Below are 19,950 nucleotides of genomic sequence, written 5' to 3' on the forward strand. Positions count from 1 at the left end.
ATACAGTATGTATGTGAGTGTGTTTGTGTGTTAATTATTCTACCAGAGTGTGAATGGCAGCGAGTAAATATAGAACGTTTCAACTCCTTCACCCCCCAAACACTGCAGTAAATGAACACGCGATGCACACAAAACCACCCCCACATCCACTAACATACACATGGATGCACGCTACACACACACACGGCCACACATATAGAGGCTGAACATGAACACGCGGTCACTAATGCAGGGGGAAAGCACGCACCCTGTGCTGCTTTCGTGTCTCCTGAGGTTTCTCGATCACATGGTTGCATATTTGCTTATGAGAGGCGATCCAGAGAGGTGGGAGGTGGAGAAGGAGGAGGAGGAGGTGAGGAGTGATGGGATTTGGGCGGGGTAGGGTGGGGAGGGGTCACTACTGATTACCAGGTTTTCCCTTTGGTGGCCTGCATTCCTCGCTGTGGTGTATCGTGATCAGCGGGGCTGGGGGATGGGGTTAAGCCCTGTAGGGGAAGGACGGAGAGAAGGACGGACAGAGCGAGGGAGGGAGGGAGGGAGGCAGGGTCGTCATAAAGGGATGACCCGCTGCTAATCATGTAGCCCGGATAGCTCTGCCTTTCATTTGTGTGCGGATAGATGACCTATAGGAAGGAGGGGGAGGGGAGGTGGCATTTCAGATAACAAATCATCACCCTCATTCAGACCAAAACAGAGACAGGTATCATGACATGTCACAAGACTTTCACAACAGCTTACATAACCAATCCTGGAGCAGCAGCGGCGGCGGCGACGGCATGCTATAGAAACGACTGCAGCTCTGACAGATACTTCCAGCTGTGTGCCAGTTCTATGCGTGTCGTGCCATAGCAGCGATGTATGCACATTAATTTCATTAAAACTGAGTTATTTGGCCTCATTCTCTCTCAGACATCAGGCCTGTAGCAACACGTTCTGCAGACGAACTGACAGCACATTAATCTGAAATGATTGACATGAATTCAGCTGCATTATTTGCCAATAAAACATCTAACAAAAGAGACACTTTGGAGGAAAACAACAGATGCAGGATGCTGCTTTAGTGTAGTTTCTATTAAATTAGTCCACACCAACTACAAGGCCACGCTCTACTCAGATCAGAATAGTGTTTTACATAATTCATTTTCTATATTCATGTCCTGATCCAGCGGGAGTTGCATAATGTGTGTGCTGTGAAGGTCCATGTTTGCAGTCTCTCTATTAATGGAAGACGTTTGAAGCCAGTGCTTTTATAATAGATATAATGGTCTGCCTTATGGAAACTTCTGAAAAATTAATTTCTCCTCCACCGCCGCTGAAAGGACATGTAAAACAAAAGAATCAAAAGTGTGCCAATGTCAACACGGTCAACTGGGGATTGATATTTTGCCATATGTCGATGAGGACAATCAGATCAGAAATCAGATCATTTAAAAACAATAAGAGAATTTCAAGCAAAAATGCAAGAGTTTAGGTAAAAATTGGATTATATAGTTACCATATAAACTTGAAGCTGGTAACTTTTGTAAAAATAACATTGTCATATTTGCTGAAACTGTCAATATATCACAACAGATCTTTAAATCATATTCCTCTGCCTAATGGCCTTGCAGCATGTGAACAAAAACAACATCAAAACTGAGTCTCTCATGTCAATCACTGCTGGTGAACTGCGGCAGCACTGATCGAATACAAATCAAGATTCTGTTACTGCACTGACTTTTTTCTACTCATATGTTATCAGAAACATGTTTTAGTGTACTGTTTAGCTGTAAAATGCTACAGTCGGTGGGCTGTGCTTGTTTTTTTGCTTGCCTGTTGTACACATGGCGGCCAGGTCACAAACTAAGTCCACTTAGGCCCTTTGGCAGGCCAGATGCTCTCAACAGGCCCTTTCACTTGTACTTTTGGACTTTTCAATTTGGTCTAAACCAAAACTACAGGTATGAAACTTTCACGGGACCATGATCCAGACTCTGCCACTTTTTCTGATGAAGGAAGATGGTCTCAGTCCAAAAGGAACTACACAATGGTTTGGTTTGTTTCTGGTGTGAAAACATTTTTTAGATGGTTTGGACTCTCAGACTAATCACAGGAAGTTTAGCGCCTCAGTGAGTGCGTTGTGTGTATGTGTGTGGTTTGGCGACAGAAAACATGATGATGGTTTTGACGATGGCTGGAGGCTTTGCAATTGTCTCAGAGCAGACAAGTGTAAAGCTTCCTGCAGATTACAGTTTGATGTATGCAGGATGTATGATGACATCGCCTACTGAATCGCAGGCCACAACCTACGTCCATTGACATCAATATGCAAGAACAAAACAACATCAGCGTGCGTCATCCACCTATGCATACCTATGTAAACAAACAAATCAAGCCCTTGCTATAGTGGCATTTATGTATGTCCTAAAATCTAAAGAAGAGGAGGAGAATGTGGATGTGGTCATGGCTGGGGAAAAGAGGGTTAGCAGACGTAGGTTGCAACAGCAGTCACAGAGTGAGATGGTCATCCCAAATTTCTGATCTTGTCAGAATTTTATCCCAGGCTGGCTTTGATTTCAAGACTGCACAGGACCACTGTTTAAACAGCACAACCAAAGATATCTCCACATTTCTGTCACGATGGTTATCTTTCGTCTGGGAAAGCCCACAATCGCACAACGTATACCAGGCTTAAGAAACTGGAGCAGAGGAGAAATTAGCAGTAAAGATCTTGAAATGATCCGTATCAATCGACTCGCAAAGACTGTAGCTTTCTGAGTAAACCACCTAAACCCAGCAGTTGTTTAAATATCATAATCATTTAACAAAATCATCAGCCAGGGGAGCTGCAGATTCAGGTGATCATTTTCTGTGGGTTTGTACATACAAGTGACATTTTTCTACGTTACACAATTGCTTTAATAGTGTTACACAATAATTAATGTCACTTTCATGTAAACTGTGCTGAACTTTGTCCTCTGGCAAACATTACAACCTCATGATGTGTGTTGACATCAAACACTAGTGGAAATCAGGTAAAAAAGATGTAAAATATTCCAGGTACTTTTAATTGCGATACTGCTAAAACTTCAAACAATCTGGGCTCCACTTTTAAAGCAGTCCCACACTGTCCCGCAGTGTCAAACACACAGCCGACACCAAACCACAGTGAAATGAATCCCTCTGGAGTCACAGCAGGGATTATTTCTCTTAATCTCCATCTATACTTACAATAGCGAGTATCTCAAAGAGCTGCGGTTCACTTTAACAACAGGAATGCTGTGCTGATAAAATCACAGGATTAATAATGATTTTATGTCCACTACCACTAAAGGTTTAAACTGTGAACTACAGTGGTATCTAATGCTCAGAGCACAATAATGACCATCTGACATGCATCTGTGAGAGTGCTGGTTATGCAACAGCGGTCACGTGATGGCAGGTTTTATTCTTGCAGCCTGCCTCGAAAAAACTCAGGGAACCTTTTCAGAAAAACAAGAGACGAAGAAGAAAAAGGGATCGGGAGTCAGTAAGAAGCAGCAGAAGATGAAAAAGAAGAGGAAGGCATTGGGTGTGCATGAGGACGGACGGGAAAAGGAAAAGGGTTAAATGAGGCGTTTGGCTACAGGCAATGGACTCTTCCAAGAAACCCATGAGAGCCCTTATTGGCTTAGTTGTGTCATTCAGGATCTTGTCAGAGTTTTCTCACCGTAACGATTTCCCTCCACAACCAATCCAGACTGACCTTTGCTCATCTACCAGAGCTGATGGCAGTGGTGAACAGTAACGAAGTATATTTACTTAAGTACTGTACTTAAGTACAGTTTTTGGGTATCTGTAATTTACTAGTATTCTTTTTTGGGGGGAAACTTATTACTTTGACTCCACTATATTTGAAAGACAAATATTAAGATGGTCCTTCCATAAATAAGTAGACAGATGCGATGATGGAGATTTATGATGGAAAAGGTTACTTTCTCTTTGCATGTAAGAATGCAGAAATGGATACGATATTTTATCAGACTGATAACAGCATTTTTAATCTCTCTCTCTCTCTCTCTCTCTCTCTCTCTCTCTCTCTCTCTCTATATATATATATGTATATATATGTATATATGTATACATATATATATATATATATATGTATATGTAAATGGATATAAATGGATATATATAAATGGATGATGTAAATGGACAAATGCAAATGTAACGTGTTTTGCAGAAAAATACAATGTCAACGTTTTCCTAAAAATAGTAGTCTTGCATAGTAGTTGGCCTGCAAATTAACTGGAGGATGTAAAATGTTCTTCCCCTGAAGAGTATGAATGTGTGCAGCAAATATGGCCATTAGTTTTCAAGTTACTTGAACAAAATACTGGAGGAGTCATCTCTTAAATCATTAGAGAATTGTAGACATCCAAATTTTATGATGATCTGACCACCAGTTGTTGACTTAAGTGTTTCTAGTTTAACACAGACGGTAAAATTTACGCCACACATGGATGAGAAGGAGCGAACATACCAATCATAGTAAGCGTATCACTGATTCTCCACACTTAATTATCTGTGACAACATTAACAATGCTGGAAACGCTGCTTGTGGCCTTTCGGTGCAGAACTGTTACAAACTACCAGTGATGAGGTGTAAAGCTGCCAGCTCAAAGTGTAAATCTTGCAGAATTATGTTGCTGTTGACAGCTGCACATGGCACATTAGAGTAAAGCACAACATAGGGCTCCAGCACCTCCAGGGACACACAATGATTAACAGACAAATTTCCATATTCAGCTCGTCAATGATCACAGCTCTGCTGTCACGCATGGAGCATAAATGATCCAAAAGGCAGACAACAGCTGCGAAGATGCTTCTTATGGCTGAGAGCTGCTTCGCACCCAGAGTGGGGGTGATCCCGGCGTTATCGGTTTTAAGAGAGTTAACGCCCCTCTCCTCAGACTGGCTGAGAGGGACGAGCCCATTGTAGCTCCTGACAATAACAAAGATGGCAGCTGGGCTGGATAATACTGTCAGCCAGATTAACCGAGCTCTGCCAGGGCTTTGTTCAGCTCCCACATATTCAGCAACACGCACAGCCTTGGCCATGAGTTTTTGGATGCAACAAACTTCAAACAATAAAATGATTTTTCAAGTAAACTCTCCAACACACAAAGCAATTCTGATGCATTTTAATATTTCATGAGCCTCCCTTGGCATTTAACAGCTCCTCTAAACATCCAAACAGAGCTGAGAGCTGAAAGCAGTGGCAGCGTTCCCAGAGTGTACTGGAGCTAAGTCATCGCTCCGCAGACCACCCACTTTCGGTCGCCTCTGACAAGCAGGATTTGCGCTGTTTACATACAACAATTATGGCTGACCACAGAGGCGGCCCTAAGCGATGGGCCCTTGGGGTCCACGCAGCTTTCTCTCTGCGGAGCTGCTTCTTTAATGTAAGAGCCCTGAGCTCGTTAATTACTTAGAGACTGTCCAGGAAGTAGGCTAATGCAGTTAGACAAGAGGGCTCGTCTATAGGCTACACTTTGACCTATTGGTACTGAAATCCATTATCAATAATTCATTCTGACAGCTCGAGTAGCCAGCGAATACTTCCATATGTTATTGTATGGGAATAATAGACATGACTTGCATTGATTAAATGGTAATAATAGCTATTAGTCAGAGGAAAACAAAGCTGCAGATTCCAGTCACTTTGTTTCCTCGGGGCATACTCTACATATACACAACATATGAACCAAGCAGCTGCACACACAAACACACACACCAACACACACACAATAAAAATATGGAATGCATCTGCGAAATCGGCCTAAAACACACTCATATCACCGCTGCTGTATCCTGTCCGTCTCACCCCAAACAGCCATCTCAAAAAGCCGCTGCCTTAAACAAACATTGCTCTGCCTCCATTTCATAAATTCTTTAAACTCCGGGGTTTCTCTCAATTATTCATGCTTCAAGAGCATCCGACGGCCGCATTGCAGCATTCTCTTTGAAAGATCACCGCCTAAAATAACAATGTCTTCACTCTGCATAGTAGAGAAGACCGTACACATCCATCCACTGGCATGCAACTCTGTCCTATGCTTTAGCGCATAGTTTTAATGGAACGTCAAAGCAAAGCTCCATTTGCTGATCCTCCAATAAGTGATGTCACACACACACACACACACACACACACACACACACACACACACACACACACACGGGTCTCAATGAAATATTGAGGGCCTTTCCCCCGGATGAAATCATCTGAATAAGGCGGTGGCTGGTTGCTCTTCTCTTGCTGTGGTGGTCTCCACATCTCTGGTTGATGAGATGAGCTGTGAGATGTGGGGAAACACATCCAGCACAAACACAGAGACGAGCAACTCGGCTGCTGTGACATCCTCGTAATGGTCGGAGGGACCAAAGCTGTAAAGCGAGGGCATTTAGGAACAGCCACCCACTTTAACCTGCTCTCTCAAGTTTGAATTTATCACTTAAAGATACAGCTCTGCCGTAGATGTAAAAGGCATGTGCACACTTGACATACGAAAATAGCTATGTTCATTTAGGGGTAGGGGATGAATTGAATATAGCTGATGTATCCCGGTTTGTTCCACGTAAAATGTATAAAATAACTTCATTATAAACACAGAGTATAAATTGTTTTTTTTAGCCACCGGCAAGAGACTGGCTTTGGCGTTTTATTTTTTCCTCTCTCTCCTACGGCTCTCTGCCTCTCGCAGACACACACTCACAAAAAGCAGCGCTTTTGCAGAGGTGTTTTTTTAACATGTGATGTTGCTGGGCTAGCAGTTTCCCTCTGCGTTCAGTTGTTGTGCTAAGCTAAGTTCGGCATGTTGCAGACCTCTCTGTGTGTGCTGGACACGTACACATGCTCATTAATTTGATATTGATCTTCTCTGAGTTTCATAGCACACAAAATGATGTCCCCCAAACTGTCCCACTAAATGGAAACAAGTTTATGTGACAGACATGATCAATGCATCCATGTGACTGCTATTGTGCACAAGACTATATGATAAATGAGCAGTATTGCATGCTTTTGTCAACAGAGAACACTACCACACAACACAAAGAGCCACTGCTGTTATATGGCAAACATTAGGATTCAATGACTCTCATAACTAGTAAATTTACCTGAAAAGAAGTTCTTGGCCCGCAGGTAGCTGACACTAAGGCGGAGGATGGAGAGTTTGTCCAGACTGGCGGTGACCTCCTCGGGGAAAGGCAGCAGGCTGGCCAACCGCTCCAACTCTCCATTCAAACGATCTCGATGCCGTTTAGATGGGTTGGACTTGGCTCCTTCAGGCGGTGCCTGCTTCACCCTGATGAACATAATAAAAGAAAAAAAGGTTACAACTAAATCATGAGCCGCCACCAAACCTCCAAGGCTGAAAAATGACACCAGTCCTTAAGTGTCAAAAACTGCAGTTCCTCTAATGGCCACTTGAGGCTGACTCCAAAACAGAGTTGATCCCCATAGACCCCGATGATTAAATGCCCAACTTTATGGCAGAAATAAACATGTACCCTGTGTAATTTAAATCAATCTGGGACTTTCTTAAATATAATATGGGAGGGTCCATCAGTTCAAATTTTTTTAACAAATAACAAAACATCCTCCTGCATGTCTGCTACTTAATGAGGATTCAAGGCAGAGTTTTAGCCATACTCAAAAGCTGCTATGGCTATCAGCATGCTGAAAAAAATGTTGGCAGTTGGGTGACAACTGCCTAACACTCTTTCTATTAAACAGTGGATTTATTCTTTAATTGACATTCTCTGAGATTCATCCTCTGTTAATAGGATGAACGTTGCAGGACATGTTATGCTTGGGACCAGGGAGGAGGTACTCAACTTAGCGAGCAATATGACATGAATTTGTATTTCATACTCTTTTTTTCTTTTAATTCTACAGTGCATGTGCAAGACATAGAAAAGAAGTTGGAGAAAGACCTATGGGAAGGGGCAGATAAGGGTTAATGGACATTAAAAAGGAGCAGGTGTATATTTGTTTGTTACTTCTTATTATCTGTTACTGTCCACCTTGGTAAGTTTGGAATTAAAAGATTCAATTTTTGCATTTTTAAATTCAATATACCAAACTTTAGGTTAAATCAACTGATATACAGCAAAGTGAGAAAGGACATTTGTGTGTTTTTACACACTAACTAGATAAAAATTGACATTTTTTTATTTTCCTGTAAAGCCAGTACTTACACTCTGTATAATCACATTCATTTTGTTTAAGACTATTTTATTGCTTTTCCTATTGCAGCTGTTTTTTGTTTGTTTGTTTGTTTTTTAAAATGGTATCTCTCCAATTCTTGGGCATTTGCAAGAATATGTGCACATGACACCACACCTGCACTTATATAGTGTTAAGGGGGCGTTACCTTTGCTAATAGGTTACTAATGATCAAACTGAATTCATCATTCAGGTATAAATACTACCTAAACCAGAGCAGTTAACGACAAAGTTATAAGCATGGATGGATTACTGAACCGGCCTATTGGGCACCAGTCCAGGGGCCCAAGTGTCTGGCCTTTACTTGCAAAACTTCAAATGTGAAATTAACACTTTCCGACCAGAGAGAGACTCAAAACGACAAAAAAGACACAAAATTACCTCAAAGAAAAAAACAAACAAAACAAAACACCACCACAAAACATTGCATAACAACTACAAAAAGAAGCAAAAATACCACAGAGTTTGTATGTCTTGATCATAAATCGTAGTGGGACTCTTTGCAGACCTGGCCAGAAGCCCATAATCTGCACATACTTACAAGTTAAAGTTACATGATGTGGTTAAAGCAGCAAGTCCAGTATGTAAACAACATACACCAGAATTAACATAATGTGATTAACTGATTAACTGTGTTGATAGCTGAATGTATTAAATCGCAATTTTGACTGTAATAACAACAGTTATATATTTACATCATTTAAACCTTTATATAAATGAAAAGTAAGAATTTTTTGTTTCTCAGTTGAAAAAAAAGCATGTCTTTATTCTATTTATTTTCTAGTCATTTCACACCACAACTAATGTAAAGAAGCATTTAACTGAATCCGAAAATTAATAATTTGGATTATGTTTGTTCACTTTTTGTTTGTTTGCACAAACATCAACAATATGGCAGCAATAAGAGTTGACAGTATACAGTTGTATTCCTATCTCATACACACCGACACACTGTCACATGTTATCACTGGACATGAATATGAACGGAGATGTGTTTACACTGTAAAGTGATGGATGTCACTGTGCTTGACCTGCAGTGCTGGATGTTCTTCAGTGTGTGTGTGTGTGTGTGTGTGTGTGTGTGTGTGTGTGCATGTGCTATACTGCAATAAACAAGCACTTTCATAATAATTACACCACTTATTTTCTTCTATTAACTGTTCAGTCTATAAGATGCATGAATGCTGAATATGGTATGTGACATCTCCAACGTGCTGTATGTTGTATGTGTTTTGTGTTTTGATTTGTTTTTCATATTGAATTAATGAAAAGTTAAAAAAAAAAAAAAAAGGTTACATAAAATTAAATTAAATTAAATAAAGTTAAGTTTGGTTAATTTAATTCAGTTTAATTTAATTTAGTTTAATTTATTCAATTACTCCACCACTCATTTCTTTTCCCCCCTCATTCATTAATTTAAAGATTGTATTTTATTTTCTATGTAGTTATTTATCATTTATTTTCCATTCTTTCCATATTTATCTATTTATTAATTTTCCCTTTTTACATGATTGAAAGGTCTGCATGTTCATTTGGTTGGGTGTCGTGTTTTTGTACTTAAACCCATAAAAACAGAATTATATGATGCCATGAAATCACATCGGCTATATATCATAAATTGCCAGAGTGCAAAGTAATGCCTTCAAACTACTTATTTAATCTGATTACCAATCCAAAAAACCAACAGTTGCTCAATTTTGAGATTTCAGATTATGGAGAGCTCTAAACTCTCAGTCACCAATGAGGATTCACAATGGTTGAAACAGGATAATTGAAATTCTACTGTTTTTATGGATGAACTGAAACTTGACACAAAATACCATAAGCGCAGAAAAGCAACACGTTCAGATTGGAAAAACAGCAGCCAGCAAGCAATAAATCAATTATGAAAACATTCATTAATCAATCAATGTGTGTCAGTGTGTACATTAAAGGCCTTGCCATGAACCACAACTCAGAATCTTCAGTCCTCCTCAAAATCTGATCCACTCTGTCATATTTTAGCTTCTTTATACCCAAAAGTGTCTCACCTACATTTTTAGTCCATCATGAGTCTGTCTCGTCACAGAGGAGGATTATGGGGATTTTTCGTGAGTCCTACATTTGCAGACGCTGAGTTTTTAGGAATTATCGTGTACTGCAGATCAGTTTCTGCCTTAAATTTGTCCCAGATTAAAGCATTTTAAATGGGAACGGTCTCACTGTCTGTAACTTGTTTCATGACAGGTTAATAACTTTTGCAAATTTGTTTGTATATTTATCTTTAATTTGGATTTAATGTTATCTATAATATTCAATATTTGTGTACTGTTAAGAAAAGCAAATTTAATCAGTTTACATATGCAATACCTTCACCATAAAACAAGCTTACATTTGCACTACCACCATTAGCACATACTGTAAATTATAGCACAAAGGCGTAGGTTCTGTTTCAACATTGGGGGGACACGTATGACACAGGAGGTTTGGGGATGCTCTACCAAAAATATTTTGAGCTCCAAGTTTTTATTTCAACTATTGCTAATTTAATTTACATGTATTTTTGTATTCTGACCTCGTAACTGAAGGTGGGAATGGGGAGGGGGGTTTAGACTTGAAAACATCACCTGTGACTCAAACTGCACCGTTTTCACTGATTGGAAAAACTTAAAGTTAAGTAAGTTAAAAAAAAAAAGAAAGAAAAGAGCATCAAAAAATGTCCTTCATTCTGGTGATTTTATGTGCCTTTTTTGGCATAAATTTATGGTAGAAATATGCTTAATCTTGTCAAAATATAAGTCTTCTGCTGCTGTAATGTGTTTTTTGAGAGGGTAAAATATATTATTATTATTGTTGTTATTATTATTATTATTATTATTATTATTATTATTATTATTATTATTATTATACTTACTTTATTTACAGTACTTTGCAAAAGTCTTAGGCCACCAAAGATTTTTGTTGTCGTCTTCGGAATAATGTCAGTATTTACAGTCGCACATGGAATCGTACAACCATAACAAAATGTAGCTCAAACAATCAAAACTGGGCTTTGGACATGTCTGAAATGCAACCAGGTGTAAATACACAACATGATTAGCATTGTAAATCTCACACTGTCTGCCTCAGAGAGTTCAAGATGTGCAACTACAGCCTGTTGAAGTCATTTCATTCTGAAATATTTGCATTTTTGATACTGTATACGTATTTCCTGTATTTTCTGGTAGTATTTTAGTAAAAAGGCTGCTGAGAAATAAATATGCATGATCATTATAACATTGCTAAAATAAAGTTTAAGGTGGCCTCAGACCTTTGCACAGCATTGTATAGTTTATAAATGCACATGTTCTGAATATTAAGGGGGCCATGTCCCCTCGGTCCCCCTCTGAAAATACACCCATGTAATAGTGACAGCTCTCTGTGGTAGTCCTGTTGGTGTGAATGTCATTTCACTGCTGTGTGTTTTTATTCTCAAGTTTCTAATTTTTATCCCTTTGTGTGTCAGTTTTGCAAGTGTCATATAAGCTACCAGATGCCTCTAAAGTTCCCTCAGAGTTGCTTAAGTATTAACCTATCTTTTATGAAAAATGACTTCCTTAGTGGAGTAAAACTTAAGAGCTGCAGCATCACATACTGTCCACAATAATGTCCTCATCAGGCAGCAGACTGTTGTGTCTTACTGTGCACAGTTTGGAGCTTTTCCAAAGTCAGTCACATGTGATCACATCACAGAACAAAGACGATCAAAGGCCTGCTTTGGATGCATTGTCTTCGTTTGTATTTTACTTGCATGTTTGACATTGTTTTATAAAATATTGGCAGGGAAATGGCGTCAGTTTGACGCTGTCTGACCATGATGTCACACCAAAACAGTTACTGCAGCTGCTCGGACTTTTGCCTATTAATGTCAAAATGTTCATTTTTAATTTGGAGGTTCTTATCATTACTGATTAGGATTTAATAAAATGTTTATGTCAGAAAAAAATATGTTTGTGGGGTTTTTCGGTTAAGTCAAAACCTAAAAAACAGTTCCATCTAAAAAAATACAAATACAAATAGACTAAATAGGGCCAGTTTTTACTATTTCTAGCATAATAAAAATATAAAAATGCACAATTTTATGAAGAAATGATAGATCATTAAATGTCCCAAGCCAATCACAACAACCTGACGAGAAAAAAGCTCCCTCTGATCCTCTGAAGGGCGTTTTGACAGAAAATGGCGCAACACTCCGCATCAGGGTCCCAGCGGCCGAGTGACATTTCGAAATTAATAAAACAATGCAAAAGAAAAACTGTTTTTGTGTTCTTTTAGAATATTTGCCATATTATGAAAAAAATACTCTGAATAGAAATCAAAGAGAGAAATGGTGAAGGTTAAAATCAGGCCGCGGTTGCAGGCCTGCAATAATCCGCAGGCATTAAAGCAACCGTGCACATCTACAACGCACTGAAAATTTCCACATATTTTTCATTATAGAACCTAAAAAATATCCTGTAAGAAAATATACATTTTTTAACGCCTCGCGGGTGCGTTTAAATGAGTTTGTGTTAAAAAACAAGCGGAATCTTAAATAAATCTATTTCTTAAATCGATTAGAAAACTCTTTTCTTAAAGCTATTTACTTGGAGAAGGTTTGTGCGTTTTAAAAACTGACATCATGATTTTACCTTTTAATAAGAGTGAATATCATAAGAACTGACAATAAAAACTCAAATAAAACAAACTTACGCTCTCTGAACTGGTTTTCTCCTCTTGCGTCCTGCATACATGACGGCTCTTCTTATATAAGCCTCTGATGAATCCCCCAGAAACACACAGAGCCTCTTTCTCCGCTACATGTAAACCACCAACAAAATTCTGCTATAATCCTCCAGATCAAGACTGTAAACACATTCTTAAAAAAAAATCCCATACAACGAATAAAAAAAAATAATAAAAAAAACAATGAACGAAATAAGTTAAACGGGACGCTTTCTGCGTTTTATGGGCCGCTCCGCTTGAGAGTTAAATCAAAATCTGCAGAGGAAAAAAAAGACGCAGTAAAATCCAATCCAAAATAATAATAATAATAATAATAATAATAATAATAATAATAAGGACAATTTCGAAAATACAGTTGTTGTCCCATCAGCCCTCACGGAAAGATGAAGTTGCTCCAAGTAAAAAGGCGATGTTGAGTTTCCATCCTTATGAAGGAAAAAAAAGGATGAAATTATGAAAGAAAAGACGCAGGTTGCAGAGAAATCCTCCTCCTCATCCCTCTAATTATAAATACAACTGAAAACTTAAAATGAACGCAGTAAAAGCTTCAAGTATTTACATTTTATAATCTACATCAGTGCTGCACTCCAATTAGCGCCGGACATGAGCTGCAAGGGAGGAGGGGGGGTCACCGGGTGCGCGCATTCCACCGGCGGGCACGCCCGACACAGATTTCGCACGGGCGCGCGCTCCAGAAGCTTCTTACAAATTGCAGCACGGGGCAGGAGGCACGCGCGGGCACGGGGAGAGTCTCCTGGAAACACAGGCCGAGCGTGTCCACGCCGGCGCGTCCCCGAGCGAGTCGCGCCGTCCAATCAGCGCTCAGATGAGCGACGGTTTATGTTGAGCCTGCCGGTGGCCCGTGCTGAATGTGGGTCAGGGGTTAGACTTTTAAATAAGGTAACTGAATTCATTTCAACATCCAGGAGAGCTCTCTGTGGACGTTTACCTGCAGAGATGTTTATCTTTGCTCCTGTGCTGGGAAAAAAGAAGAACCGACGGCCTGAAATCACCACAAAGCAAAAAATTATGATAATTTATCTGCAACAGTGTTATTGGGAATTAGATCTTAAAGCAACTTTAATTTTTATTTTTCTTCCAATGCAAACCTATGAGAATTATTTAATTATTGTTTGATAGTCCGGCCGACAACTGATTTGGCTCAATCTCACCGCTTTCATTTTCAGCTGCCGCTGTTTTTAAGTAAAAAAAAGCTAAACCCACTCCACATAGAAACTGGCGATTTTCTGTAGAAACTTAATAGTAATAATAATAATAATAATAATATTAATAATAATAATAAATTGCATTTATAGGCACCTCTCAAAGCACCCAGGGACATCTTACAAGACCAGTTAAAAAAAGAGCAGCAATTCATCCATAGATCAAAAAGTCGAACAATTATTAATTAACAGTAATAAGGTAATATAAGAATTCTGAAATAACTTAAAGGAATAGTTCACTCAAAAATGAAAATTCTGTCATTATCTGCTCACCCTCATGCAGATGGAAAGGTGGGTGAAGTTTTATTGTCCCACAAAACAGTGCCGGAGCTTCACGGGGAAAAGACAAGGTGTTTTGTGGACTAGAAAACTGTGGAAGTAACAAATGCACTTACTTTCACATACTTCTGTGAGATTAGGTTGGGTGGGGACCAAAAATAGAGCTAAAAGAGAGTGAATATTGGGCTGACTTTTTCCAGCAGGTCCAACCCTGTCTCATTTAGATCTCATCATGTACTGGAGCACCCTTTAGCAGCAGTATGAGACGCAGCGGGCGGCAACAATTTTTTGAGTTTCTAAGCAACTGCTGTAGCATAAACAGCGAGAAAGCTCTGGAGGAGGGGGGATAGATCAAACCTTTGGAGACTGCTGTTGATTTCCTCAACAACACTAAAAGTCGATCATGTCGGGGTTTTTTTTAAAACGCAGCGTTCTAGTATGTGTAGCATTCTATAGTAGTGATGCATGTCACTTGACATATGTGAGGTATATCACATGATGGTACATTAAACAGATACTTTAAGCCAATATCTCTCTGAAAAGACATAATGCATTTAACAAGCATAAATTCCCTTAATGTTGGTAAATTACTTTCACAGAAAATATAACTGAACAGTTTACAGAATAAATGAAATATAAGTAATTCAAATTATTTGCCTTCGGGGAGACTTCAGTCTTGTCACATTGTGTGAAAACAAGAGATGCAGAGGTTTGATGCAATTGTGTTGTGACAGCAGACAAAGACAGATATGTCTATAAATGCATACATTGAGTCACATGACCAGATCAGACTCCCTGAGGGTGCCGAAGACCCCCACAACACACGGAGGAAGAAAACTAGGCCAACATGCTGATCGGTTGTATTGTAGTCGACTACATTTATTTAGTGTCTAATTCATAGATACAGTGAAAAGCGCCTACAGTGTTCAACAACTTATAAAAAGAATAATTTGAAGCTTGTAAAAAGCTTCAAATTATTCAAACAGCATTTGTATAGAAAGATTCTCTTTCTATACAAATGCCGTTTGAATAATTTGATTATCAATTAGTCTGCCTTCGGTGTACTTTGAGTCTTTTCATAGATGACAACAACATACGGAGGAACAATTTATAACTAAGGTGCTTTTTTTTTTTTTTACTTTACGCCCTTGATATTCTGAGCGTCAAAGTGCAGACCACTGTGGCCCCTAAAGCTCAACACAAAGCAAATTAAGAAAACGCATGGAAATGAAAAAACATCTTCACCTACTTAACAACACACTCAAAACAACATCTTGACGACACATTAAAACATCATATTGACAAAACACGAAAACATCAGCTTTGCGACAGACTAAAACAGCAATTTGATGACAAACTAAAACATCAAACTGACAAAAAACTTAAAAATCAACTACACAATGTATATGTAAACGTGCTGCGTATTAAGTTGATGTTTTCATGTGTTGCTGAGTTGATGTTTCTTTATTTGCTTGTTTTCTAATTCTGCAGAGTGTTGAGCTCTCAGGGTCAACGCGTGCATCTGCATCGTGGTTTTCCACCAGAAGCTCTCTCATAAATCCACATTTTTGTCCAGTTTAAACCATATTTTTATGCTGCACTTTTAGATCCAGGTCGCCTTACCTTTTCAGCTTTTGGCTGCTCAGATCACAAGTTTTAAGACAAACAAAAACATTAGTTTAACACTTATTTACATGAATCTCTCATTCATAAGGCTTGTTTTTGAATTTGAATTTACAATGTGTTTGTTTGGATTTTTTGCCTGTAGACACCACTGCAGAAATCTGTAGGTATTGCCCTTCATTCCTCCGGGAGTTTTGGGTTGGGGACAAGAAAGGTTTTCGTGTTTGTTTAGACACTGCGTGTCCCCTGGGACAGACGCCACCACAGCTGTAAATGTGTTTTTCATGCTCTAAACACGACACAACGAGGAAGAAAGAGAGCTGTGGTCTTTTGTGTCTGTCTGCTAGTCAAGGTCGTCCTGTCGGCCCGCAGGGGAGCCGAGCACTCAGCAGAGGAGTCCATTCAGACTGGAAGGAGCACATCAGGCTTGTGGATGTGGGACTGTTAAAGTGTTTCTTCCAAACCAAATTCCGCTTCGACAAATGTACCCAAAAAAAGCTGCCACATGTCTTCCCAGGTATTATACACCGAGGTGGTTCTTAGAACCAGTAAACTACAACAAGTACTGCATAGTTAAGGTTCACATTGATGTAGTTAGCGGTGTGATTGTTTGATTTGCGATGTCCCGATCTGATCTTAAACATCAGACTCGGGGCTAATCAAGGCATTTTGTCACTGATCAAGATTTGCTATATTTAAAAAAAGCAATCTGATCCTTTGTTCAATTTTGGCTGTCACATAGATGTTTTAATCTTGTGCATAACAATACGGAGCGCACCATTCGTCCACTCTCCCCTACTTAGTATGAGACAATCTCGCATCTTGTGTTCAACTACAGCATGTGTTGTTTCTGCTCCCTGCTCAGAGAAGAGGAGCGGAGGAGAGCCTGATGAGCTTTCTACAACCATAGATTCAACTGCCCCACTGCTCCAAGTAGACCATACGTACACGCCGACCAACCGGACTTACACAAAAAGTGCAATTTTTACACAAGTGCAATTATCCTCCATGTGCAATTAGTGTATATATTGTTTGTACAGATTTTATATATTTATTTTTTTTCCTAGACTGTGAGTTGTTGGCACCTTGTCATTTTATGTTACTATTTTGCACCTTTTTTTTTAATATTCACTATTTTTTTATATTTGTATTTTTTTTTCTATTTTTGCTATTATATTGTTCTTTTTATTCTGTGCCTCATAGCTTCTGTAACACTGCAAATTTCCTCACTGTGGGACTAATAAAGGATTATCTTATCTTATCTTATCTTATCTTGTCTTATCTTATGTCTGCTACAAGTACTCTTAAAGCTATGTGAGCAAAAAGCCAACATAGCTTATGCATTAATGAAGTGTAGTCCACCAAAAAAATGCACTGACGACAAAAACAATCACTCACTGTATCTGTTTACATGGAAAAAGACAAGTGGATTTGTCAGTCTGATCTGCAGTAAACTGTCTATTATCAGTTTTATCAGTGTCTATTATCAATCAGGCATGCTAATGCATGACTCACGCCAGAAGAACTGATAAGTTGACTAACCCAGAACCTCAAATGTTATCTATTTTGGCTAAACAACTGACTAATGTCAATCCATAGAATCGTGTAAGAAAAGTAAACTCAATATTCACTCTCAAATTGGTTTCACTAACTCTGGGCATTTTAGCTGTGATTGCTCTCCTAACAAAATAATTAGTAATTTGTTGGCTGTTTGGAGCTGGACAGATAACATGCGTGGGTTTATTTTATTTGATCTTTTACTTGTACATCACGTTGCCTGGACTCGTTTTCTAACTGTATTCATTTTTCCAAGGAAATAAAAAAGTAAGCATGACTAAATGAGAGGGACATGCTTTCAAAGAGAACTGGGAAATAATTCATATAAAGAGCTTTATATTACATTAGCATGCAGGCTCTTTGTCTACAAACCCTAAAATGTGCCTTTGCAGTGGAAAACAATAAACTACTGAAAAATGAATGAGGGTTGTGGCTTTGTAAGTCATCATTTAAGAATTGTGGTTTGGGGCTCATCTGGGGAAAAGGGGCCTGTTATGTAACTGCTTTCAAGAAAATACAAATTAATAACTTTGGTGGTGAAAACATTGTCACCATCTCCTTTAACAAAAGTAAAACAACATCAATACGCAGGCCACAAAATTTTATTATTCTTTTTGTCTGAAGAAAACCACGGATATTCTTCAGGCATGGAAAAGCTGATTTTTTAAAAAAGAAAATTACATTGGTTTACAGTAACAGAATAAAGGTGGGGGCCTAAAAACCAAACATCGAGCCAGTTTGATCAGGGTACAAAGGGTTAATACAGGGACTAAGTTGATAATGTTTTCTATATGCAGTTAAATGCATGTTAAAACAGTGTTGATTTATAAACACAGCTGACACTGGCCAATGTTTTCACATGCAATACAGTCATTTATTTGATGATAATCAAATCAATCACACTGATTGAACTGTAAAAATAAGGGCTGATATTTTGATACAACAGAGAATTGTGATATTTTTACATGACGATATCGTATAGGGATCTCTTTTTTCCCATTATGTAAATTATTAATATTACAAATAAAAAATTAAGCTTTTAGTGGCCTACTAGAATAATACATCAGCTGCTTTTACCGTCACACATTATAAAATGTGCTAGGAAAAATGATGGGGCCACAACTTCTTTAGAGATATATAAAGTCCGGAAAATACATAACTTTACAATTTGACATATGCGGTATTTCACATTTTCCACACACGTCAACATGACTGGTCACATACCTGTTCTCCTCAACGTCCGGCAGCGCTGCTGCTCCACTCCCTGTTAGTTTAGGTCGCCATGTTTGTCCCAGTTTTACGGCTGCTTTCAGGTTTAAAATCCGCTCAGAAAGATGCTTATAAACCCGAATGTCTCTCCTGGACCAGGTAACATCAAGTCCTCCGAAAAACATCTTCTCGGGCAAGCTAGCAGTCAGCCATTTATTTCCAGGTGAACCACTCCGCCTTAAATCTGATTATTTTTTACCTGAGGTCCGTAACAACATCCCGCGGCCCGCGAGCACCGAGGTGTTCAATTTTGAAGGTTTTCTTCGAAAGGCAAACTTTGAAATTTGTGGAAAGTACTCCGTATATTTCGCGGTGACTGCTGTCTTCCTTACAGGAAACGCTAATGATGTGACGTCTGGGAAACAGCCAATCAAACTACAGCTGGGCTGCAGGTGAATGCCCGCGTGCAACAATCAAGCTCGGCTGTGAGCATGCGCACTGTTGTTTCCCTCCACATAGCAAGGACTCTTATTTCCAGTTAAATCAGGATTATATCAGCCACTGATCTTAAATGGTATTAATAATAATAATAATAATAATAATGTATTCAAGACCTACCTTTTTAGTTTGTCTTTTAATTTATCTTTATCAATTTATATATTGACTGTTTATCTATACATTTAGTCTGTTTCACAGTTTTACCATTTTCTGTATCATTTTATTTTTTCAGCATATGTAGTTATTATTTTACTTTTTGCTTTTATCCTGTAATTTACCTCTTATTTACAGTTTGAGTATTTTACTTATTTATCTTGCATTGTTGCTGTTTTATGTTTCTAGTTTTAAGTTTTATCCTGCCTCTGGTGTTTCCTCACTTATGGTTATGTTTCCTTAGTTTCTGGTGCTTTTCATGCTTTACTTAATCACTGCAATTTGTTGTATGAAAAGAGCTATTCAAATAAAGTCTGATTGATTGAATGATTATTTATTTTGCAATATTTATACACCCTAACCTCCTCAGTATATTGGTCTTGTTTACATGACATACTGATGGGTGATGAGAGGGAA

The 19,950-nt window shown here is 38.7% G+C and overlaps 1 protein-coding gene across 2 annotated transcripts in view; it reads right to left on the minus strand.

The window, feature by feature from the left end:
* The window catches only part of LOC121949302 (aryl hydrocarbon receptor-like), a 57,665-nt gene extending 38,329 nt beyond the window's left edge, over positions 1–19,336 (minus strand). Inside the window, exons 1-2 of one of the 2 annotated variants that reach the window (XM_042494957.2) lie at positions 18,898–19,336; positions 7,138–7,325 (exon numbers count right to left, since the gene is read on the minus strand). In XM_042494957.2, coding sequence (XP_042350891.2) covers positions 7,138–7,325; positions 18,898–19,067 — 358 coding nt within the window. In that variant the 5' untranslated portion in view covers positions 19,068–19,336. Of the gene's footprint in view, positions 1–7,137; positions 7,326–12,958; positions 13,635–18,897 lie in introns of those variants that run through there. The other variant, XM_088083543.1, reaches the window with a different exon arrangement.
* Between the last annotated feature and the right edge of the window lie 614 nt (positions 19,337–19,950).

The sequence above is a fragment of the Plectropomus leopardus genome, chromosome 10 (genome assembly GCF_026936395.1).
Source record: "Plectropomus leopardus strain MGB_pleo_1.0 chromosome 10, ASM2693639v1, whole genome shotgun sequence".
Lineage (NCBI taxonomy): Eukaryota > Metazoa > Chordata > Actinopteri > Perciformes > Serranidae > Plectropomus > Plectropomus leopardus.